This window comes from Chiloscyllium punctatum, chromosome 15, assembly GCF_047496795.1.
Source record: "Chiloscyllium punctatum isolate Juve2018m chromosome 15, sChiPun1.3, whole genome shotgun sequence".
Taxonomy (NCBI): Eukaryota; Metazoa; Chordata; class Chondrichthyes; order Orectolobiformes; family Hemiscylliidae; genus Chiloscyllium; species Chiloscyllium punctatum.
This window is the reverse complement of record NC_092753.1, coordinates 33,919,294-33,945,302: the sequence shown is the minus strand read 5'-3', so window position 1 is coordinate 33,945,302 and position 26,009 is coordinate 33,919,294. Positions and strand designations below refer to the sequence as shown.

Below are 26,009 nucleotides of genomic sequence, written 5' to 3'. Positions count from 1 at the left end.
CCTACACACCCCTCTCCCCTCACACCAGGCCTCCCTCCCCTCCCATCCCATCCCATCCCATTCCCCTCCTCTCCCTCCCCAGCCCCACAGACCCTCCTCTCACGCCCTATCCCTCTCACCCTTCCACCACTCTTCCCCCCCCCAACCCTCTCCCCATCTTCCTTCCTCCTCTCACCCTTCTTCTTCTTCCTCCTCCTCTCTACTCCCTCCCGAGACCCAGGGACCCTCCTTCTACTCCTCTCCCTTCCCTCCCTCTAAAGCCCACGTTTCCTTCTCCTACCCTCATTTCTCCCACCACCCCCTCCCAGGCCCGGGGGGGGTCTTCTCCTCCCCTCATCTCTGTCACCCTCACAGGCCATCAGCCCATCTCCATCCCAACCACCCCAAGGCCCAGACGGGTCTTCTCCATCCACTCTCTCTCCCCCCCACCTTCGCCAGGCCCCTCACCGTTTTGGAGGGAGTAGCTGTCCCTCCCGGTGCCTGTTTCTTCCCCCCGCCCCACAAGCCCCTGTTACCTGCCGCTCTCCGGTTGAGGGCTGCTGCCTCGCGGGACCTCCAGGCCGGTCAGCAGCGTGCACCATGGCGCATGCGTGACCGGGTGGCAAGGACGGTGTCCGGGAAGTGCCAACAATCAGCAGCGGTTCCGGCGGCCGGGAGGCTCGGGGAGAGAGTGATTTAAACAGGTACTGAACACCGCTCCACTTCACCTAAAAATCGCTGATAACTGACCTGTAAGGCTACAGGCAGGCATTATATTTAAGTAATATTCCATCCCCCTCACTAAATTAGAACAATTTTAATTTCCGCTGACATATTTTTCTTCGATCTAAGTTAGGCTTTAACCAGGTCTTATAATTGTCGTGTTTATTTCAGTGTGTAAATGATCCATAAAATGCCATTTATGGTCGTGCACAAAGATGTTTAGGACTGTAATGTAGCAGTTACACACATAAATACAGGCATTGGTCAAGCTTTTCTTTCCTTCCGAAAGTGATGACTTTTTTTGGGAATGCCAAGAGTGAGACTGAAGAAAGTGCAACGACAATGGTATCATTTGTGATGACAGTTCAGTGTTCTGATGTGTTCATAAATTCGTTAAGCAATTAGAGTCATAGAGATGTACAGCATGGAAACAGACCCTTCGGTCCTACCTGTCCATGCCGACCAGATATCCCAAGCCAATCTAGTCCCACCTGCCAGCACCCGGCCCATATCCCTCCAAACCCTTCCTATTCATATACCCATCCAAATGCCTCTTAAATATTGCAATTGTACCAGCCTCCACTACATCCTCTGGCAGCTCATTCCATACACGTACCACCCTCTGCAATGAAAACATTGTCCCTTAGGTCTCTTTTATATCTTTCCCCTCTCACGCTAAACCTACGCCCTCTAGTTCTGGGCTCCCCGACCCCAGGGAAAAGACTTTGCCTATTTATCCTATCCATGCCCCTCATAATTTTGTAAACCTCTATAAGGTCACCCCTCAGCCTCTGACGCTCCAGGGAAAACAGCCCCAGCCTGTTCAGCCTCTCCCTGTAGTTCAGATCCTCCAACCCTGGCAACATCCTTGTAAATCTTTCCTGAACCCTTTCAAGTTTCACAACATCTTTCTGATAGGAAGGAGACCAGAATTGTATGCAATATTCCAACAGTGGCCTAACTAATGTCCTGTACAGCCACAACATGACCTCCCAACTCCTGTAGTCAGTACTCTGACCAATAAAGGAAAGCATACCAAACGCCTTCTTCACTATCCTATCTACCTGCGATTCCACTTTCAAGGAGCTATGAACCTGCACTCCAAGGTCTCTTTGTTCAGCAACACTCCCTAGGACCTTACTATTAAGTGTATAAGTCCTGCTAAGATTTGCTTTCCCAAAATGCAGCACCTCATATTTATCTGAATTAAACTCCATCTGCCACTTCTCAGCCCATTGGCCCATCTGGTCAAGATCCTGTTGTAATCTGAGGTAACCCTCTTCGCTGTCCACTACACCTCCAATTTTGGTGTCATCTGCAAACTTACTAACTGTACCTCTTATGCTCGCATCCAAATCATTTATGTAAATGACGAAAAGTAGAGGGCCCAGCACCGATCCTTGTGGCACTCCACTGGTCACAGGTCTCCTGTCTGAAAAACAACCCTCCACCACCACTCTCTGAATTCTACCTTTGAGCCAGTTCTGTATCCAAATGGCTAGTTCTCCCTGTATTGTGTGAGATCTAACCTTGCTAATCAGTCTCCCATGGGAAACCTTGTCGAACGCCTTACTGAAGTCCATATAGATCACATCTACTGCTCTGCCTCATCAAACTTCTTTGTTACTTCATCAAAAAACTCAATCAAGTTTGTGAGACATGATTTCCCATGCACAAAGCCATGTTGACTATCCCGAATCAGTCCTTGCCTTTCTAAATACATGTACATCCTGTCCCTCAGGATTCCCTCCAACAACTTGCCCACCACTGAGGTCAGGCTCACTGGTCTATAGTTCCCTGGCTTGTCCTTACCACCCTCCTTAAACAGTGGCACCACATTTGCCAACCTCCAGTCTTCCGGCACCTCATCTGTGACTATCAATGATACAAATATCTCAGCAAGAGGCCCAGCGATCACTTCTCTAGCTTCCCACAGAGTTCTCAGGTTCTTGAAGAACTAGAAAGAATCGAAAAATAAAACATTTAAAAGGAGGGAAACTGCAGAACTCTGACAGAGGAACCTGAGAAGTGAAACACAGAGAGCTCGAATGTGGGTACAACAAATGATTCATTGTCCTTCACTGCAAGGTGAATGGAATATAAAAATAGGGAAGTTTTACTGCACTGCTACGTTTAATGAGACCACATCATACGTACTCTGTACCCTTCTGATCTCCTTACTTAAAGGGTATGATTACATTAGAAACAGTTCACAAAACACGCCACTCAACGTATTATTGGGATGAATGACCTGTCTTATGAGGAAAGGTTGACCAGGTTGGGGCTTCACAGGAATTTGAATGAGAGGTGATCATATTGAAATACGAAGAAACTTAACAGGGATGATGCTGAGAGGATGTTTCTACTAATGGGCAATATTAGAGTTTGGGGTGGGGGTGCGCAAGGACGTACTGTGATAAGAAGTGGTCAGGACTGAGATGAGAATATATTTCTCTTAAAGGTCATTAGCCTGTTGATTTGCTTCCATAGAGTAGGGAGCCTGTTACAATGAATATATCTAAGGCTGAGTTGCTAGCCTATTGATTGACAGGGGAGTCAAATGTTATGTTCTCAGACAAAAAGTGCAATTGAAGCTACATTCGAATCAGTCATAATCTTTACAAATGGTGGAGCAGGCTGAAGAGACTGAATGGCCTATTCCTGCTCATAAATCATAGGTTTGCAGGTATGTCTGAAAATATTCAGTTTCCAATTGACTTGGAAGCGTTTATTTTAACTACAGAAAGAGTAGTAACTTTGATAGCAATCCCTTCAGTTTAGCATGTGAAAGGTGGAATAGCTAAAGTAATTTAGCGGCACGGTGGCACAGTGGTTAGCACTGCTGCCTCACAGCGCCAGAGACCCGGGTTCAATTCCCGCCTCGGGCGACTGACTGTGTGGAGTTTGCACATTCTCTCCGTGTCTGCGTGGGTTTCCACCGGATGCTCCGGTTTCCTCCCACAGTCCAAAGATGTGCAGGTCAGGTGAATTGGCCATGCTAAATTGCCCGTAGTGTTAGGTAAGTGGTAGATGTAGGGGTATGGGTGGGTTGCGCTTCGGCGGGGCGGTGTGGACTTGTTGGGCCGAAGGGCCTGTTTCCACACTGTACGTAATCTAATCTAATTCATAAAGACATTGCAAGGATATCTCTTAAAAACCTTTAATTCTTCACCTTAGCTGTAGAACAAATGCTCATTGTAAATTTAACACAAATCAGTCACTTTTTATCCACAAGTGTGAACTCCATGCAGGAATAGGTCAATTTGTGAGAATGCATCAAAGAATTGCAGATGCTAAAAATCTGAAACAAAAACAGAAATTGTGGAGAAACTCAGCAGGTCTAGCAGTGTCAGAACTATTCTGAAGAAGGGTCATTTAACCTGAAAAGTGAGTTCTATTTTTTCCTCACAGATGCTGCCAGACCTACTGAGTTTGTCCAGCAATTTATTTCAAGCTGTGAGAAATCTTTTAGTTTTATAATTAAACCAGTCTGTCCCTTTGCCCAGGAAAAAAAGTTTAGCTGCAGGAATTCAGAGTAAATCTTCTGATCCTATTAGCAACCAGCAGCAAACAAGTTAGATGTATACAGTAATATGTCCTAAAGAATTTAACAAAAGGAGTTTTTTTTAGCAACAAATCACAGACAGAGATATCAGGTATCATGAACAAACACCTAGTCAAAGAGACAGATTTTAAGGTGCACCTTAAAGGAGAATAGAGTAATTTAGGGAAGGACATTGCAAGGATATCTCTTAAAAACCTTTAATTCTTCACCTTAGCTGTAGAACAAATGCTCTCCTTGTTCAAGGAGCCAGAATTGGAGAAGTACATTGATCATAAAAGTTTGTGGAAATGATTTAAGTCTCAAGAGTTTTTCAGTAATTGAATTTTGAGGTCATGAAAGCACAGATGAGCACATAGCAGACAATGTTGGAGTTGGGCAGTCCTGTGCAGCTACAGATCAGCAGTTTTGGTGATGGAATGAAAGTATACATGGAATTTATTTTGATAATATTGTTAGAATTGGACCATGATAGTAAGATACTCAGATCACCTTTTTTATTCAATTCTACTATGTGGGTCTTGCGAACGTTCTCTAGTTGTCCTTGAGAGGTGGTGGTGAGCTGGCTTCTTGAACCACTGCAATCCAAGTGCTGTGGTTATTCTCACAATGTAGTTACAGAGGTAATTTCAGGATTTTGACCCAACAGTACCTGAAGGAATGGCAATATGTTTCCAAGTCAGGACAGTGAGTGGCTTGGAGGGGAACGTGCAAGTGGCTCCCATATATCTGCTGCCCTTCTCCTTCTAGTTGGTAGTGGTCAGTATTTGGAAGGTGCTGTCTAAGGATCATTGGTGAATTTCTGCAGTGTGTAGATAATGGTGGAGGGAGTGGATGTAGTGCCAATCATGTAGGCTGCTTTGTCCTGGATGTTGTCAAGCCTCTTCAGTGTGTTGGAGCTGTACTCATCCAGCCAAGTGGGGAGTATTCCATCATACTCCTAACTCAAACCTTGTAGATTGTGGGTAGGCATTGACAAGTCAGGAGGTGAGGTACTCACTGCAGTATTCCAAGCATCTAATCTGTTTGTATAGCCACTATGTTTGTGTGGCAAGCCTGGTTCATTTTCTGCTCAATGGCAACCCGCAGCATGTTGATAGGGGAGTAGTACAGTACAGAAGTACAGAGAAGTACAGCACAGGAACAGGCGCTCCAAGCCTATTCTGATCATCATGTTATAACTAAACTAAAAAACAAATTCGATATGTATCCCCCTATTCCCTCCCTATTCATGTAACCTTCTAAGTATTCAGTGACGATAACGCCATTGAATATTAAGGGGCGGTAGTTATTTTGTCTTATTCGAGATGGTCATTGCCTGGCATTTGTGTGGTATGAATGTTACCTGCCACTTTCAGTTTAAACCTGCACTTGTTACTGTAACAAACAGTATCTATGATGGACTCAAAGTGGTAACAATGAGTCAGATATTATTAATTTTACCTTTTTGGCAGATAACTGGAAAGTATTAGGTGGAACATTCAGAACTGTCACTGACGGTTTTACAGTTGTCTTCTAGAGGAAATAGCTTTGCCACATCTGATCTATTATTATCCCATCATCATTTTAAACGCAGAAATTAAATCATTTATCAACCTTAGAAGTGTAAGGGAATACAAGTCATATTTTGAAAAATGGCTGAATATTTGAACCTTTTATTAGACTTGGTGATTTTTGGATGTGAACACACATTTTGGATGTGGCCAGACCCACCGACATTGAGAGAAAAAAAACTTAGTTGGAGAAACATTGAGGCTATGAAAACATGAAATTAATTAGGAATGACATTTCTGAACACTTGATATTAGTAATTTTATTGAACTAAGCTTGGGAGAGTGCAGGTTTTGTTACATTGCCAGTTCACTGCAGATAATGGGCTTGATTATGCTTCAGATAAAATATGCAATGGCTGGTAACTCTCTCTAAAAATACAGTATCTTTTTTCTATAATGCCACAATCATTTCTTACATGCAGTTACATCAGGAGTAAGGAAACTCCATACATGGACACCTCTATGCCTATTATATAGGAAAGCTTTGGAGAATTTTCCCTTGAAATGTTATAAAACTTAAACTGTACCAATAACGGTGGTTAGCACTACTGCCTCACAGCGTCAGAGACCCGGGTTCAATTCCCGGCTCAGGCGACTGACTGTGTGGAGTTTGCACGTTCTCCCCGTGTCTGCATGGGTTTCCTCTGGGTGCTCCGGTTTCCTCCCACAGTCCAATAATGTGCAGGTTAGGTGAATTGGCCATGCTAAATTGCCCCTAGTGTTAGGTGAAGGGGTAAATGTAGGGGAGTGGGTCTGGGTGGGTTGCGCTTTGGCGGGTCGGTGTTGACTTGTTGGGCCGAAGGGCCTGTTTCCACACTGTAAGTAATCTAATCTAAATCTAACGGATAACTGATATGCAGAATGTTAACTTCCTTTTTTTATGTTTTCTAGTTTGGTTATCATACTTTTGAGAGCCATACTTTGAAAAATGACCAGTCCTGCTAATGTTGAAGCCCAGCTATCTGAACTGGAACTACTGCTCAGCATGTTTCCAAATGAACTTTTAGTGGATGATCAGTTGGCTTTAGTAGATCTCAAAGAATACGTGCAGGGAAAGATTCTGACCCCACCAACCTCAAGACTGCAATACACAGTACAACTCCAGCTGGATACTCCTAATGTTGGTATTGTCTATATTAGAATGATTTATGTAATGTGCATCCATTTGACTGTTTTGAATACTTGTACATGACAAATAATTTCCTTTAATTCTTTAATTTTTCATTACTTTTTTGTTATAGGTTGTTTGTGCATTATCTTGCTCCTTTCCTCCAAAATATCCAGCAGTGATTCCAGAAATTTCAATAAGGTACAGTATAGGCATGAATGGATTTGTAAACAGTTTATTTTAAGGAAAAGTCAAATCATCATTCAAATTAGATGGTAGAAAAGAAATACCTTAAGCAAAACATATATTCAAATTGTGTTGGTTAACTAGGAATTGTTTAAAGATTCAGTTTCAGATGTGAACTGCTTGTGTTTGCCATAATTCACATTACAAGAAACTCGTTTTTGTGATGAACTTGTCAGGTTTCATCAGACAAATAGTTTCTTCTCTTGCAGTTTCCCATACCTTCCTGCACACAATGGAAGCTGCTATTATGGCTCAGTGGCAGCTAGAAGCTGTGTGGCTTGCTCTCCATATTTTTGCCCCTCCAAAGGAGTATTGCAATTGTCCTGGTATTTTAAATATTCAGACTGATAGCAATATTGAAAAAAATCCAGGATAATAGCATCCTGAATGTGCTTGGTGAGTGACATCAATTAACTTTTGTGCTCAGCTCACGTAATGAGACAGTATCATTGGATACTGTCAATGTTAGAGCAGCGAAACATTGATGTTCATATTCCTCTTTTCCTTTAAAGGGTTGACCTCAGTGTTTGAGCTGTCTTCAAGGTAAGTATGTAGCATAAATAATCCAAATAGGTCAGCAGTGAAACCTTCCTATGGACGTTTTCGAGGTTCTATTCATAGCAATTTGCTGAAAGTCATCACTCCAAGGTTCTGTCAGGTCTGCCAATGTGATTGTTATAGAAAACTTGGAGTTGCAGTTTCCACTGTGTAGTATAAGTGGTTTAATAATTCCTAATAAATAATCATACTTGTTAGCAAGTGATTGCTGATAACAAAGTGTGGTTTATCATCATGGAAACCAGTAAAATTTGACAGTTTTATAAAGCACACATTGAAATAAAAACTGAAAATACTAAGAAGATTTAACAGATCCATCAGCATCTTGAAACAGGTTAACAGAGATAATATTTTGGATTTTGAAATTCCATCATAAATTGTGGTAAAAATATCCTTAATTAAAATATTTTATCTACCTTCTGTCTTACCAAATGCTGTTAAGTCTGCTAGGTATTTCTGCAATTTCTATAATTATGTAAAAATGTATTTAATCTGGAGTTATTTAGTTTTCAGTACTTCTGCACAGACAAATCAATTCAAAATATTTGTTCAACTCTGTTCTGAAGACTTATGTTCTTTCTTAAAGTAACTGATATTTTGTTTCCAGATCAGATGCTTTATACAGAACACAGCAAGCACAATTAAATATAGACCTTCATGAGTATCTAAGACAAAATTGTTGTGGTGAGATTTGCATGTTGAATGCAGTTGAATGGATCAAAGACCATGCAGCCAAATACATGAGTAAACAAACTATTGCAACTGAAAACAGACAACCTGCCGGAACCAAAAATGTAACTTGTACCCGACTCTGGATCTACAGTCATCACATCTATAACAAAGAAAAGAGAAAGAATATTCTTGAGTGGGCAAAAGAACTTTCACTTACTGGCTTCAGTATGCCTGGCAAACCTGGTGTGATTTGTGTGGAAGGGCCACAGAGTGCATGTGAAGAATACTGGGCAAGGTTTGACTTTGATATATTATTGGCTGCATCAGAATAAGTACCATCAATAAATGCACAGTTTTAAGGAACAAAATTGTAATTATTAAATTTGCCACTAATAGGTCTGTAGACATTTGTTTCTCCCTTCCATGCTATTTTGGTTTCGGTGAACATTTTTTTTCCATTTAGCGTCTATCTACTGTGGTGCTACATTTTTGAATTTACACAGTACAAATGTTAGTTATATGTCTAGCTATGAACTTTTCTGTCTCCTCTTATATTCCCTCAACCGTAATTCCATTAAACAGCTGCTGTATCAATGTCCCCTTCTTGTCCCTGTGTTAACTCATACTGTCAATGGTTCTCTCTTCTTTATATTTGCTGTAATTACCCTTTGTATAAAAAAAATTTATCCACTACCTTTTCTTCTCTAAAGCCTTTGAACATATCATCACATCACAAATCCATGGCCATCTTTCCATAAACTCCATATCAAATCCCTTCAGTTTGGGTTTCCACCCTTGTGCAGTACTGAAATACTTCTATTCAAAGTCACGAATGTTATCTTATCAGATTACAACAGTCAGCTAGACTATCCTCTTCCAATTCCTCTCCACAGTTTTTAGATTAGATTAGATTACTTACGGTGTGGAAACAGGCCCTTCAGCCCAACAAGTCCACACCGCCCCGCCGAAGCGCAACCCACCCAGACCCCTACATCTACCCCTTACCTAACACTACGGGCAATTTAGCATGGCCAATTCACCTGACCTGCACATCTTTGGATTGTGGGAGGAAACCGGAGCACCCGGAGGAAACCCACACAAACACGGGGAGAATGTGCAAACTCCACACAGTCAGTCGCCTGAGTTGTCAGTCGTCAGTTGTCCCGCTCGGTGGGACTACTCTCATCTGATTTCATTAATTATCCATCTACAGCCATAGAATCACCTGCAATGGCATTTCCTCCTACTTGCTACTCCTTGGCCCCTCCTGTTCCTCATTTCATGTTGCCCTCAGTGGCATCATTCAAAATCAGTGTAATTTTCATGTATACGTTGACAACACTCGACTACATCACTGCCTCTACTTTTGATGCTTCCACTGTTGGTTATTTATCAGACTACTTATGCAACAAGCAGTAATTTTCCCACTTAAATATTGGGAAGATTGAAGCTGTTGATTTCAGCCCACGCTCCAAATTTTCTTAACCACCAACTCCATTCCTCTCCTTGGCATCAGTTTGAGGCTAAATCAGTCTGTTCATAATCGTGGTATTACATTTAACCTGGAGATGACTTCTGAAGACACATTTATGCCCTCACTAAGACCACCTGTTTCCCCCTCCATAAATCAATTGCCTTTGCCCCCTATCTTAGCTCATTTCCTGCTGAATATTTCATCTATGCCCTTATAATCTCTAGATATGACTCTTCCCTTGGCATTCCTGCCAAGTCTCCCATACTTTACTCTCTGTAAATCTGAAGGGATTCAAAACTCTGCTGACAATGTCTTATATCACACTGAGTCCCTTTCACCTTTGTGCTCATTCACCTACATTAACTCACGGTTAAGCAATAATTCAATCTTAAAAAGCTCAAGCTTGTTTCCAGAGACCTCCATGGCCAAGCCTCTCCCTTCATCCGAAATCTCCTCCAGATAAACAACCCTTAGATATTTCTACAGTCTTTCAGGAGACTTGTGCATCGCAATTTTAATTGCTTTGTCAGTGGTGGCTATGCCTTTAATTAGTGAGCTCAATGCTCTGAAATTCTATCTTCACACCCTCCATTTCTTTTATCTTGCATTATAGTACTCCCTTTTTTAATTTTACTTTTACACCTTTCTAACTTTTGATTAAAGTTTTAATCATTTGACTTTATATCTCCTAATGTGGCTTGGTGTCTCGTTATAATGCTCTTGTGCAGCATCTTGGAATGTTTTATGACATTAATGGCACAATATAAAGCAAAAGGTTCATAGAGCATTACAACACATAAAGAGGTCTTAAGGCCACACCCACATCTATGACAGTCATCAAGCTCCTATCTATTCTAATCCACTAATTCTAGCACTAGGCCCCTAGTCTTGTATTCTACATAGTTTAAATTGCTCATCTATGTCTTTTCCCTCATAATTTTATACATCTCAATCTCCTCTGCACTCTATCCAATGAAATCACATCCTTTATATAGTGTGGCAAGCAGAACTGCACACAGTACTCCAGCTGTGGCCTAACCAACATCCTATAAGTGCCATCATGACATCCCAGATCTTGTATTCTTTGCCTCAACAATAAAGGCAAGTGTCCCATATGTTTTCTTAACCACCCATCCTATAATGTTATATATGTACTTTTAAAAAAATACTTGTGCGATGTGGACATCAGTGGCTGGCCTGCACTTATTGCCGGTCTCTGGTTGCCATTGGTAAACTGGCTTCTTTAACTGCTGCAGTCCATGTTCTTTAGGTAGACTCATAAGGCCATTTTGGGAGGGAATTCCAGGACTTTGACCCAGCACACCAGATATTAAGCTAGTCCAAACAACTTTATACCCCCATGCTTTGTTAAACCTCCCAAAATGCATCACTTCACAGTTTTAAACTCCATCTGCCACTATTCTGCCCATCTGCATAGCCCATCCATGTCTTCCTGCAGTCTAAAGTTTTTCTCCTCAGTATTTATCACACCACCAAGTTTTGTGTCAAGTGCAAACTTACTGATAAAACCTTATATATTCTTGACTAGATCATCACGAAACTTACACTGACCCAGCACCAAATCCTGCAGTCTGCCCTGGACATAGGCTTCCAGTCAAAAAACAACTTTCACCCAGTACTATTTGCTTTCTACCACAAAGCCAACTTTAGATCCAATTTGACAATTTGCCTAGATCCCAAAGGCTGTTAGTTTCTTGACCAGTCTTCTATGTTACATTTTGTTAAATACTTTACTGAAGTCTTTTCATGAAATTTCATTCATAAATATATCTCTCCTTAACAAAATCATGATGATGATCCATGATTAATCATTGTCTTTTCAGGTAGATGAAAATTCTGCTTGTCAATTTTTTTTCCAGAAGTTTCCATATTATTGATGCTGCTGGCTTGTATTTCCATGGTTTAACCCTACTATTTTCTTGAATAATGGTATCAGAATAGTTGTCTTCCAAAACTCTGCGGTGTGCAGAAAGGATTTTAAAATTAATGTTAAGGTCCCTTCAATCTTCCCCCTTCTCACAACAGTCTACAATACATCTCATCTAGTCCTGGGGATTTACCCAATTTTAAACCTGCTAAAATTACTAAATTTGTTGAAGTTTATCACAGTCACCATTCCTAATTACTGTACTGATATCATTTGTCTAATATCTTATCGGTTTCACTTTCTCCAGACCTTAAATCTGCTGCTTGGAACCTCAGTATTTGTCACTTTACTTCAACCGGAAATCTCTAATTAAACCCACAAGTCCTTTACTCATTTCTCGTGCAAATATCTCCGAGCTAGATCTCTATTTGGCCATACATGGTCATATTTCAATTCTCCCATTAACCAACAATGAAAAGATATGAGAAAAAAACAAATCTACCACAACTGATTTGATCTCTTTCTCCCTTCAGGTATCCATAAAACAGGACCATTCTTGACTCAGACAGTATGCTATGCTGACCCAACAATTAGGCATTCCAAATGACTTTTTAAAAATATATAGATAGTCCAAGTAAAGTGGGGATGAATTAATTAAAGGCCAAAAATATGCTCTTGTAAAGGGCACAGCTGAAATACTAAATGAGTTTTTTTTACTGGAAATGAGGCTGCTAATAACATGGCAGTGAAGGAAGAAGTAGTCATGATAATAGCCTAACAGAACAGGTGCTTGAATGGTTGACAATTATCAAAGTAGAATGGTCATTGTAACTTGTGGGATGCATCTTAATTCACTGTGGGAAATATAATGGAAATTATGGAGACTTTAACCACAATCTTCTGATTTTCCTGAGATATGGGAGTGAGTTCAAAGCACTGGAGGATTGTAAATGTTATGCCCTATTCCAAAAAAATGTGAAGCATAAGTCTGTCTATCAGATCAAGTCAATCCAATGACCGTGGCGCGAAACATGTGAAAGCCCTTAATCCAGAAGAAAATTAATTGGCACTTGGAAAATTAAGGACCAATAATGCATCTCAGCAACAATTTAATATGGGCAAATTGTATTTAACTAACTTGCTGGCCTGACCTTTGATATGTTCCCAGTGTATATCACTAACAGTGGGAATTAAGTGGCGATATGCTAGATACAAACATTCCAAAACCACAAATAGTATTTTGATGTGCCAGCAGTCATATCAAGTGTTCCATCTCATTCTAACCTATTTTCATCTCCTTCCAGAGCCAAACGGTTGACCTGGAAGAGGATTCTAATCCGCCACAGAGAAGATACTATATTGGACATCACAAATATTGACATGGAGACTGCAATGCAAATGTTTTGCAAATTTACTGATTTTGAAGAAAAAATATTTGATGTACATGGTACCAAGGGAAATCATATGGATTTGGGACAACTGTACCAATTTTTAAATGAAAAGGAATGTGGAGATGTTTTTCAATTGTACTTTGGTGTTGAAGGAAGAACATTGTAAATTATTTGGGTACTTACAACATTCTACATTTATAACAAGGAAAAAATATGATCAAATGTACTATGCCATGCTGTCAAGGTTTTCCAGTCAAATAATACAATCCAATAACCTAATCAGCTACGAACATTAGAAATCTGGTTACATTTATGAAAAATCCTAATTATTGAATCATTAGTTACAGCAGAGAAGGATGCTATTCAGCCAGTTGTGCCTTTGTCAGCTCTCTTGAAATGATGAATTTATTCAATTCATTTATTCAACTAGCTACTTAATATTTTTAATTGTTTGTATGTTGCTTTAGTTTTGAATCAGTTTAGCAATCTTATGATTCCAATCTTTAATCTATGATTATACATATCTAGTCATGGTTATAGTAGATGTTTGGTTAATTAATCAATGCCAGAGAAGTATCTATATGTATTGAAACACTAACTGTAATTCCTACCAAAGATAACCTCTCAAAAACAAAGTTAAATTAATCAATTGTGATAATTTGCAAAACTATTTAGCAGGAACATATTCAATTAATTTGTATTGAGGATAGTAATATTCCAAATGGTAATAGTCATAAAAAGTCTTTTAGATTTGTTATCTAGACTACTTGATTAGGTTAAGAGTCTTGCTATAATTATTCTTTTTTCAAAAAAGCATTGTTTTTATTATTTACAAACAGTTTGATTTATGGAAAATTATCACAAACTGCTTATAGAAGCTAGAAGTTATAAACTGATAGTATTCAAACAACATTTGAATATAAACTTGAGCTCCCATAACTTCCAGGGCTACAGATGAAGAGCTGCAAAGTGGTATTAGACTGTTAAGTTCTTTTTTTTCTGAGGTTCTAACACACTTGATACAATTTCAACACACCAACTTCTGTGAACAAGGAACATTTTATTAAGCACAGTACAATACAAGCTTTGGAGAAACCCTGACCACTCTTCACCATGGTTGCGAAGTGTGTTCTGGGAAGTTCTCTCTGAGCAAAGGAAACAGTCCTTCCTTTATACAAAATCTTTTCATCAGTCAGTAATGCTCACAAGACAATCCTCAGCCACTCCCTCACAGTCACATGCCACTCAAGACACAATGCAGCGAACACATAATCTCCAGAAACAATGTAATACAAATCATTCTTTCGTGGCCAGATCTGGTGTGAAGTGTATTTTTTTAACTACTGGGAGTAGTCAAATTCCAAATGTAATGTTGTTATTGATTTCTGAATAGGGGATGAAAATATAAATAGGCTTTTGAATGGCAAGGAAATGGCCATGTAAATGAGTCTGAATAATAGGAGATGATAATATAATTCCTTACAATCTATCTGTAAGTCAGATGGATCCCACCCTAGCCTCGGAACATCCAATTTTCTGCAGGTCAGCAGAGCAAATTAACTCTTTAATATCAGAAGGCTAGATAATTCTTTTTCAGCTCGTTTAGAGGCATTGGGCTGAATGTCCTCTTGAAGCATCAATATAAAATCTACAGGTATTCCCTGAAATTTCTGTGCCATAGATTTTCTATGTTTCTAAATAGATACTTTTTGTAATAAAAGTGATGCTGAATTTTCTTTTCGCATTCTCAAGAATAACTTGTTTCAATAGACTTTGCTTCCAACAACCCACCTAATCTATCTTTTCTCTCCTCCTAATTACTTGTCATAACACCCTTTCAATTCCTGATCTTAATCAACTAAATTCAGGGGGCTGGTTAGCTCAGTTGGCTTGTTTATGATACCAAAATGTAGGTTCAATTCCTGTCTGGGCTGAAGTTACCATGAAGGACTCTCCTCAATCCCACCCCTTGCCTGAGGTGTGGTGACTCTCAGGTAAACTCAACACCAAGTGACTAATGCAAGAGCAGCCCTATCGTCTTCTCACACTGTGGTGACTTGACTTTTTTACTCAATTGCCAGGTTTTGATTTGTCCCCCATAACTATTCCAAAACCTTTCTTACGTGTTCTTATGCCAACATCCCTGGCTTTCCTGCCAACCAGGTCAGTTTGTTAATGACTTCTAGGAGAAAGTGAGGACTGCAGATGCTGGAGATCAGTGCTGAAAATGTGTTGCTGGAAAAGAGCAGCAGGTCAGGCAGCATCCAAGGAGCAGGAGAATCGACGTTTCGGGCATGAGCCCTTCTTCAGGAATGAGGAGAGTGTGCCAAGCAGGCTAAGATAAAAGGTAGAGAGGAGGGACTTGGGGGAGGGGTGTTGGAAATGCGATAGGTGGAAGGAGGTTAAGGTGAGGGTGATAGGCTGGAGTGGGGGTGGGGGCGGAGAGGTCAGGAAGAAGATTGCAGGTTAGGAAGGTGGTGCTGAGTTCGAGGGTTGGGACTGAGACAAGTTTGGGGGGAGGGGAAATGAGGAAACTGGAGAAATCTGAGTTCATCCCTTGTGGTTGGAGGGTTCCTAGGGGCAAGTAGGCGGCCTGTCTCTCCAGAAAAGACTTACAAGGATGTTGCCAGGGATGGAGAGCTTGAGCTAAAGGGATAGGCTGGGGCTATTTCCCTCAGAGCGTTGGGGGATGAGGGCTGACCTTAAAACTTTATAAAACCACGAGGGGCAAGGATTGGGTGAATAGTCAAGGTCTTTTCCCCAGGGTAGGGAGTCCAAAACTAAAGGGCATAGATTTATGGTGAGAGGGAAAAAATATAAAAGGGACAGAATGGGCATTTTTTCACACAGATGGTGGTGCTTGTAAAGAATGTGCTGCCAGAGGACATGTTAGATGCAGGTGCAATTATAACACTTAATAGGCATCTGAATGGGTATTTAAATAGGAAGGGTTTAGAGAGATGTGGACCAAATGCTGGCAAATGGGACTAGATTAATGTAGAATATCTGGTTGGCGTAGACGATTTGGACCGAAGGGTCCGTTTCCTTGCTTTACAACTCTAACTCTAGGTGTCATTCTCAACAACCTTCTGGAAAGTCAAGATAATCTTTGGCTCCTTTTCGCTACTGCAAACCATTTTCTGAGATCCTTTTTACATTGTCCTATCTCACATTCAACATTCATACATTTTGAAATTGGAGGTAGTGCAGGGGAGACCTATGTGATATGAGAAAGAGGTGGCTAAAGAGTGAATTTTTCCACAGGTAACAAGATAGCTAACAGAACAAAGAAATTGTAAAAAAAAGGAAAGTAAATTTAAATTCACATCACTCCTATCAGTGCTAAGAATTTACCCTCCCCATCATTTTACTGGCCCCCCTCATGTTCCTTTCATATTAAACCTTCCTCAAAATGATATCTTGCGCCAGTCCTGAACTTATTCTCTCCTACATCTATTTTCACGTCCATAACATCACCTGTCACAACCCATCACCTCCCGATGCTATCTTCAAACTCCAATGGTACAACATTCTCCCAATCATCCTCCACCATCCATAAACCTCAACTCGTCTGAAACACTGCTGTCGGTATCCTTCCATACACCAAATACACATTACTTTGAGACCTGCATTAATTCCCCAAAACAAATTGAAAATTCATATCCTCATGTTCAAATTTCTTCATGGTCCCTATATCTGTAAAACTTCGAAAGGTCATTGGAAAAAAGAAGGAAGAGAGGGGACCTAATTGAGGTGTACAAGATAATGAGAGGCATAGAGAGTTGATAGCCAGAGACTTTTTCCCAGAGCAGAAATTGTTAACACGAGGGGTCATAGTTTTAAGCTGTTCTGCAGAAAGTCTAGAGGGGATGTCAGAAGCGGGTTCTTTACGCAGAGTTGTGAGAGCATGGAATGCGTTGTCAGCAGCAGTTATGGAAGCTAGGTTATTGGAGATATTTAAGAGACTGCTGGACATGCATATGGTCACAGAAATTTCAGGGTTCGTACATTAGGTTTACTTTATATGAAGATCAATGGTCGGCACAACATCGTGGGCTGAAGGGCCTGTTCTATGTTCTATGTCACACAATTTTTCCACAACTCTCCATTGCCCCAATTCTGCTGTCTCAAGCACCTTATAATACGAGCGATCAGACGTGCCTTCATTAAAAGGGGAGAAAAATCCTTGAATTCCTAAAGTGAACTCTGGATTAAAAATACTCCATCTTTCTCAAGCTTGTGCATCTTTGACCAGGTTTTGAGACACTGTCCTAACAACCCCTCCACCCCGGTTTGGCTGATTTTGTTTCCATTAAGCACTTCAGATGTTTTGCCAACGTTAATCATGCTATACGTGCAAGTTGTGTATTCATAAATCCATAAGCTTGCAAATTCATTGTGAAGTAGTGAAATGAGGATTTAGGAAGGTGGAAACTATGCCAAAACAGGGACAAAAGAAAAATCGAAATACCCTGTAATACATCTAGATTTCCCTCAGACTTTGCACCCTTCCAGCCACTCCCAACCTCCAACTCAATCCACCATTGCAAAACACCGCCGTGTCTGTCGCACATGAAGACTTTGGGACGTGACACCAGCTGAGGTTTAACCACACATCCAATGGGGTTGTTGTTTCTGGCCGGTCGGTTCAAGAGGAGAGCACACGGGCTGCTTCGGAGCAAGCGCAGTGACAGCGGAATGTGGAGTGTCGTGGCCATTTGAAAGTAACGGAAGTGCAGCGAGCCGGAGAGTGGGCGCGCGATGGGTGGGAGAAACAAGCAGCGAACGAAAGGCAATGTGCGGGTAAGAGAGCGAGTGTCATTCGAGGCGGGCGGGCTGCTGCTCGGGACCGGGCTCCCTCTGAAGCTCAACCGTTCTTCCTGAGATAATGCACACTTACACAGACGCACACAAGCAGGATACTCGGCCGCACCATGCTACTACCTCCTCCCTGCTCCTGCTATTTTTTTTCCTTCCTTATATCGTTAGCCACTTTTCAAGTTCTGTGCTTGAAGGAAAGATTTTATCTCTTAACTTGGCGCTTTTACGATCTCGAGACGTTCCCACAGCGCCTTAAACGTTGCAATACTTTGAAAGTGGTCACTGTTTTCATGTAGCAAACTTAAAATGCAAATTGTGCAGAGCAGCAATCCTTCTCTTCCCCCCCCCCCCCCCCCCATCACCATCTTTAATTTGATAACGAGCTTTTTGATGTTGAGGAGGATGAGTGTCCGCCAGGACTCCAAAAGGGCTAAAATCAAACACGAGCTGCATATGCTGGAGATCGGAAACAAAAACAAATTTGCAGGAGAAACTCAGCAGGCTTGGCAACGTGTGGAAAGGAAGCAGAGTTTCAGATCCTGTGACCCTACTTCAGAACTGGAGTCACTGGACATGAAACATTCACTGTGCTTCTCCCCCACCCCCCAATTCATGCTGCTAGATCGGCCAAGTTTCTCTAGTAATTTCTGTTTATTGCACAGGCCTTCCTTGCTGTAGAATTGTTTACATTCACCTAAGAGGGCTACACTTCTGCCTTTGCATTGAGTGTCAGGCTAGTCTTTGTGTTCATTGCACTAGGCAGCATCTAATGCTACTATTGTCAGCTTTCAAAGATGGGGGGAAAAATGCTTTTAGAGGCACTGAAGTTGTGAAAGTCAGTGTTGTGACCTGAAGGCTATAAACTGCCTCAGTGAAAAAATGAAATGTCCTGCCAGTTTGTATTGGATGTTGCTAGAACATTACAGCAAGTCTATAGCAGACATAGTCATAGAGTTGTACAGTATGGAAATAGACCTTTAGTCTAACTCGTCCATGCTGATCAGCTATCCTAACCTAATTTAGTCCCATTTGCCAGCATTAGACCCATATCCCTCTAAACCCTTTAAGGTCACCCCTCAGCCTCCAACACTCTGTCAGCATGAGAGCAAAAAAGATGCATTGAAATGACAAGCAGCTGGAAGGTCGATGAGATTCTTATGGACAGTGCAAGGGTGTTCCATGAAGTGGTAACCCAATTTGTGTTTGATCCCGCCAATGTAGAGCATGCCTCTTCAAAGGGGTCAGACACATGAAAGTGTAGGTGTGTACTGTACCTTTTGAGAGAGAGAAAGAGAAGAAGCTAGCAAGATTAAATTCCGTTCAGTAAGGAAACAGGCCCTTCGGCCCAACAAATCCACACTGACTCTCCAAAGAGCAACCCACCCAGACCCATTCCCCACATTTATCCCTGACTAATGCACCTAACACTATGGGCAATTTAGCATAACCAATTCACCTGACCTGCACATCTTTGGACTGTGGGAGAAAACCGGAGCACCCGGAGGAGACCCACACAGACACAAGGAGAATGTGCAAACTCCACAAAGACTGTCGTCTGAGGCAGGAATTGAACCCGGGTCTCTGGCACTGTGAGGTAGTAGTGCTAGCCACTGTGTCACCCTGCAAGTACTGACCGAAAGCACAGAGTGCTGAACAAAGTAAAAATGTAAGACATGATTGAAATAAGTAGCTGGAGTTGCATTGCCATGGAACAAAAACAAATTCAAATTTGACCAATCAATTTAAATTATGCCCCAGGTACCAAAATCCAATCAAATTTGAATTTAGTGTTTGATGACATCAAACCATTGAAATGATCCAATGTTTTGGGGTATAAAATTGGGCATTTTGAACAGTTGCGGGGGGCTAAGAAAACCAACAAGTATAGACTGCTAGCTAAATAGCTCTCTAAAAGGTACCTGTCCACAACAAAACTTGTGCAGCAAAAGATCGAAGAGCTGACCCAGGAAAATGTACAGAGAAAAATTGACAAAGCTGACTGGTTTTGAAACGTGATTTATTTTTTGCAAATTTTAATCAGGTTTTTTATTAATTGGACTAGTATTGTAGAGTGGGAGGTAAAAGATAGGTTCAAGAGAAAGGAGTTGTAAATAGTAGTTTTAATATTCCCTGTTGGACTTAAAGAATAAAATTGTTAATTTTCACTTTAAATAGTGAAAACTGGGATAGTTTTTTGTCTCTTAAAATTTAACAGATACGACATGAGGTGAGCTTCTCTGTATGTCGAGTTTAAAGTAGCAGAGGGGGTTTACCCAATGTCATAACACACAGCTGAAGGTCTTGTCAACCATGGTGATAAAGTGAATCCTCAGTTGAGGGAAAAGAAAAACATGACAAGCACTCCTGTGGAAGGTGTCATTATAATAGATGAGTTGGAGAAACTGAAAGAATGAAAAACAGTGGATGGGCAAGCACTTCTTCTATAAGTGGAAGAATGAATAACCAGATGCCATAGATTTAAAGTAAGAGGAGAGCTGGGTGTGAGAAAGTATAGTTAAGGTGGTTGTGGGTGTTGGTGGAATTGTAATGACTATTGGTAGACAATCTGTCCCCAGAAAAGAAAACAGACATGACCAAATGGAAGAAGAGTCGGAGGGACCAAGTAGGGGTGAGAAAAGGTTGGAACTTGAAAGCAAAATTTTGAGTTTTTTTTCCCAATTCCGAACAAGTCCAGTAAGCACATCAATGGACTGGAGAAAGATTTGGGAGAGGGCTGTCTGTGTAGAACTGGAGCATATTCCACATACCCCTCAAAATGACAGACGTAACTGGGATCAATATATATACCCAACCTTTGACATGGAGAAAAATGAACTGAGTTAAAGGAGAAATTGCACTGTCAATGGAAGGACCCTGTGAAGATCCGAGAGACTGCAATGTGCATATAGCAAGATTCTTGAAGGTATTGAGCGTCTTGTTAAGTTGGTTCAGAAGGCATATGGGATACTTACATTTATTGGCCAAAGCAGGAATGCAAGTGCAAAGATGTAATGCTGGAGCTGTTAGCATGTTGATTAGGCTATAATTGGAATATTGTGTACAGTTCTGGTCAACACATTAGAAGAAAGATGTTGATTGTGTTATGGACCAGGCCAGACAACCTCAACATATTTCAAGAAGGTAGCCTAGACCCCAATGTTTTCTCATTTTAAAGGCAGATGTGAAGTGGGTGTTTCTGGTGTGATGCAGCTGGTCAGATCACACTGTTTTAAGATAAACAATTTATTTAAACACGATAGTTGAAACACAAACAAAAGAAAGTGTAATTTAGAATAACTTAACTATTGGAAAACGTATCGTCTTGATACAGTAACTATTACTAATTAACTGTCCCAATACAATAACATCTCATTAACACACCCTTTGGCAAAAGAGGTAAATTCAAACAGATTCCTACAAGCAGGAGGGAACAACAGCTAGAGAGAGATTTCAGAAAAAGATAGAGGAATACTTTACTCTTTGAAAAGGTGACAAGACAGGTAGACAAAGGTGGTGTAGTGGATGTGGTGAATGTGGACTTGAGCAAGGTATTTGATAAGGTTCCCCACGTTAGACTCATTCATAAAGTCAGGAGGTGTGGGATACAGGTGGGTTTGGCTATCTGGATTTGGAATTGGTTGGCTGACAGAAGACAGAGAGTTGTTGTAGATGGAAAGTATTCTGCCTGGAGGTCAGTGTTGAGTGAGGTCCTGGTGGCTAGTTTTCAGGATACATGAATACCAACCAGCCACAAAAAGCCATGACCCTCTCTCACTAGTATTGTTTGGGTTGGTGATTGGGGGAGGGGGCGGGGGGGAAGAATTAGTGGGGGCTGGTGGGAATGCATAGTAAAGGTGCTTAAGCCCTAAAATTGTTGAACTCTATATTAAAGCTAGAAGGCTGTGGAGATTCTAGACTAGATTCTCCTCGACTGCATTTGCGGCTCACAATGTGGTCTCCTCTAAATAGGGGTAATGAAGCGCAGACTGTGTGACTGCTTCACTGAACACCTACGTTCTGTCTGCAAACAAGACCCTGTGCTTACGATTGCTTGCCACTTCAACACATCACCATGTTCTTTGGCCAACATCTTTATCTTAGGCTCATTGCAGTGCTCCAGCGGTGCTCAGTGCAAGCTGGAAGAACAACACCTAAGTTTCTGCTTGGGAACCCTGCAACCATCTGTACTTAATATCAAGTTCAATAATTTTAGGGTTCAAGCACGGTTTGACAGGATCTGTTGGGTAGAGGAGCAGAAATATTGAGGCAGCGTTTTCAGTCTTCATCTGATGCGAACATTTCTGTGCCAGGTCTCCTACACTGCTCCAGTGAAGTCTGATATAAGCTGGAGGAATGCCTGATTTTGAGCTTAAGCACTTTATAGCCTTCAGAATTCAATGCTGAGCTGAACAGGTTCAGAGCATAAACACCATTCTTTATTTCGATTACCCTCCTACTGCCATAATACCCCCTGCCCTCCACCTCACACTGTCTTGTTTACTTTCAGTAGAACTGATTTATTTTCTTCTTTTAACACCTACCATTAATACTTTGAACAACTACCCTTCATAAATATCACTCCTGTGCAACTATTAGCACTCCTTTTGCTTTTTGCTCTGGGCACCCTCACCATTTCTTCCTCCCACTTTGTGCAGAGCATTTATTCAGCCCTCTTCAATTTAGAATAAGAGTCATCCAGGACTTGAAAAAACATTAACTGTTCAGCATTAACAGGTGCTGTCAGACCAGCTGACTTTCTCCAACAATTCTAGTTTTTATTTTACATCTTCAGCATCCACAGTACTTTTGTTTTATTCCAGTATTCCTGATGTTTGCCAAGCCTGCACATCCACACAACCCTGTGCTGCAATAGCAGTTGTCTGCTATTAATGACAATGCTTGAATTCTGCTGAAGAATTGCACAGAAATAAAATTGGTTAGATACCTTCCGCATAATTGCTATATACAGATCTTATGGGTGTAATGTACAAAAACTAGAAAATAGTGCTGGAGCAATACAGTATCTTTTTGTTTATCATTTGTACCTGTCTTCTGTCTTGAAACCTTCCACGTTATCCATATCTCATCACGGACATAATTATTTCCTGCTGATTTCTTTACCACTTTCTGCTTCCAAAGCGCACAAGTTTTCGGGATGCTTGACACTATTGTGCTGGACAATTCCAACATGCGTCAGCACTACAGTCCATTTATTTGTGGATGATTTTTGTTAAAATTGCCCATTTTGTTTGCACAGTACAAACCTTCAGTTTAATAGTAGACCTCCTTTTCTTTACTCTCCGGAGAAATTATATCCTACATTTACAGAATTTCAGATTGGGATCTTAATCAGTGCAGCAGTTGAAGACTGAATTGTCTGAAATGTACCCTTGTGAAAAATGCTTCTGAGGCTAATTGCCACTAACGTAACCATTGACAATTTTGGTGATTCTGTGCAATAGAAATGTTATTGTTTCAATACAACATTTTAAAAAAATGTTCTCCAGCTGTCAAAATCAAAAATCATGCAGACCTCATTTGACTTCCAAGGAAGTTTGCATAAGTTACTTTGAGATGCTTTGTTTTTTTTACAGCCATCAAGCAGTGGTAAAGCAGCTGAGCTGCTGGCTAAAGACAAGGGAACAGTTCCAGGCTTTACTGGGTTTGGAGCCAACCAGAACGAACTGGGTTATGTTCCTGCAGTCCAAGGATTTGAAGAAGTGGATAGTTTGGTAGATGCTGACTTTCGATTAGTTCTACGCAAAATGTCGAAACGAGATGCAACAACAAAATTAAAAGTATGTTTTGCTAATATTTTTCACAGAAGCTCATTTTTGTACTTGAAGTCATTGTTGGGGAAATTGACTTCGTAAGCTGATCTGCAAAATTCTGTTTGTGACTGTGTATCACAAAATACTTGTGGAGGATAATAGTGGAGTAAGAGATTCTGCTTTTGTTTTTGCTGTTTTTGTGCTCATGCTCTGTTTTATGCCGAGAGAGCATTCAGGTCAACTGAGTCAATGACATGACTGTTTTTACATACAGAATTTTATCTGTTCCCTTTTACTGTTGATAATCAGGATGTTTGTATATACATAAGAGGGATGTGCTTCCTTGTCCTCCATCTGAGTGTTCCAATTAAATTATTCATCTGAAAGCATTTTGTAAGTTTTAAGATAAGTTACTTCTTCTCCCTCATTTATCCTGAAAATAACATGGTGTACCTCTTGGGAGAGAGGAAAGCTGAAAGTAGATTTGATTGAGGTTTTCAAAATCATGAGTAAGCTGGACAGAGTAGGTAGGGTGAAGCTGTTTTGGCTTGTAAAAAATACAGGAAGGAAAGGGCATGGATTTAAAGTGATGTGCGAACGAAGCAAGGATAATGTGCGATAAAAACTCACTGTCTGAAAGAGTTTTAGAGTATGGAATGTACTACATGGAAATTAATTGAAGCAGGTTCAATTGATGTGTGCAAGAGGGTATTGGATTTTTTTTGGATATAATACTTTGCAAAGATATGAGGAAAAGGCAGAGATTGGCAGTAGGTAATAGAGCTGGTGAAGGCATAATAGACTGAATGGCCTCCTACACAGTGATAATTCTGTGTTTCTGTAATTTCAATCACTTGGCATGCATATTTAAGCACGCCCACAATCAGATTTCATACTGATCAAGGTAAACTATAATTGCAGCATATAATTTTTTTGTTTTCTTTTGTGGCAGGCAGGTAGCTTCTTAGATGACATTGAAGCTTTAAAGTTGAAGTGCAGATCTGTTCAAACAAGGAATTCTTAGTTAGATCCAAAGCTTCTTGTAGTTGAATTTCCATGAGGATGGATCTCAGCTGAACTTAAATTGCAATAGTCTGGAAGCAGTCCTTCGCTCTGCTAGGATCTCCCACTTTCAAGGTATTGTTAATTATTACCTTCTGGCTTGGTTGACTTCCTTCGATGCAACTCTGTTTACAAATTCTGTTTATTGCTCCTATTAAAAGCAGACAACAAAATTGTTCCCTCATTGTATGACTTCCACGTGTTCAAAATCTTTTGTTTCCAAACATGGGATTGGATTAACAATTACAAACCATCCCATTTTGTTCTATTTTGACACATGGAGAAGTTGAGGCAACCTTGTTTGGATAAGCCATTTAATTTGCCAATATTCTTTTTGCTTAGCTTCAGGAAAAGACATAGATTCAGCATCAGTTTCAATTTTGTTTTTATTTCGAAGTCAGTTCAGTGCACAAATGAAGTCAGGTGACTCTTGGATGGCCAACTTTTGTGTTCAGTTTTAATATATCAAGATGTATTTGAAGTTTAGAATCTATTAGAACAGGACAATGATATAATCAAAAATCATTGGTCAATGTTTAACTCATTCCTTATTACGGTTGTGATGGAAGTATTATCCCAAACCAGTGTTTTAGAGTCATGGAGATGTACAGCATGGAAACAGACCCTTTGGTCCAACACGTCCATCTGACCAGATATCCCAACCTAATCTACTTCCACCTGCCAGCACCCGGCCCAAATCCCTCCAAACCCTTCCTATTCATATACCCATCCAGACACATGGTAAATGTTGCAATTGTACCAGCCTCCACCACATCCTCTGGCAGCTCATTCCATACACTTATCACCCTCTGCATGGAAAAGTTGCCCCTTAGATCACTTTTATACTTTTCCCTCTCACCCTAAACCTATGCCCTCTAGTCTGGACTCCCCCAGATCAGGGAAAAGACTTTGTCTGTTTATCTTATCCGTGCCCTGCATGATTTTATAAACCTCTAAAAGGTCATCCTTTAGCCTCCGACGCTCCAGGGAAAACAGCCCCAGCCTATTCAACCTCTCCCTGTAGCTCAGATCCTCCAACCCTGGCAACATCCTTGTAAATCTTTTCTGAACCCTTTCAAGTTTCACAACATCTTTCCGATAGGAAGGAGACCAGAATTGCACGCAATATTCCAACAGTGGCCTAACCAATGTCCTGTACAGCCACAATATGACCTCCCAATATAGCACATTGCATTCTCTA

The 26,009-nt window shown here is 40.8% G+C and overlaps 3 protein-coding genes across 3 annotated transcripts in view; 2 read left to right on the top strand and 1 right to left on the bottom strand.

Moving 5' to 3' along the window:
• The window catches only part of usp16 (ubiquitin specific peptidase 16), a 29,784-nt gene extending 29,173 nt beyond the window's left edge, over positions 1–611 (bottom strand). The window contains exon 1 of the mRNA XM_072584943.1: positions 516–611. The gene's annotated coding sequence lies outside the window, so the exon portion shown is untranslated. The remainder of the gene's footprint in view (positions 1–515) is intronic.
• On the top strand, positions 552–14,890 carry rwdd2b (RWD domain containing 2B). Its single transcript, XM_072584947.1, has 5 exons — positions 552–683; positions 6,709–6,937; positions 7,059–7,126; positions 8,337–8,696; positions 13,068–14,890. Exons 2-5 carry the CDS (start codon positions 6,746–6,748, stop codon positions 13,318–13,320), a joined length of 873 nt encoding a protein of 290 aa, XP_072441048.1. The 5' UTR covers positions 552–683; positions 6,709–6,745; the 3' UTR covers positions 13,321–14,890.
• A 2,936-nt stretch (positions 14,891–17,826) lies between these two features.
• Positions 17,827–26,009, top strand: part of ltn1 (listerin E3 ubiquitin protein ligase 1) — a 134,832-nt gene continuing 126,649 nt past the window's right edge. Inside the window, exons 1-2 of the mRNA XM_072584941.1 lie at positions 17,827–17,957; positions 23,570–23,773. Coding sequence (XP_072441042.1) covers positions 17,916–17,957; positions 23,570–23,773 — 246 coding nt within the window. The 5' untranslated portion in view covers positions 17,827–17,915. The remainder of the gene's footprint in view (positions 17,958–23,569; positions 23,774–26,009) is intronic.

Bases quoted from the DNA above. Each gene is read 5' to 3' on its own strand.
- rwdd2b (XM_072584947.1), top strand. From the start codon at position 6,746: ATGACCAGTCCTGCTAATGTTGAAGCCCAGCTATCTGAACTGGAACTA. The intron at 6,938-7,058 runs GTTGGTATTGTC...TTTTTGTTATAG, and splicing joins TCCAGCTGGATACTCCTAAT to GTTGTTTGTGCATTATCTTG. The intron at 8,697-13,067 runs GTTTGACTTTGA...ATCTCCTTCCAG, and splicing joins TGTGAAGAATACTGGGCAAG to AGCCAAACGGTTGACCTGGA.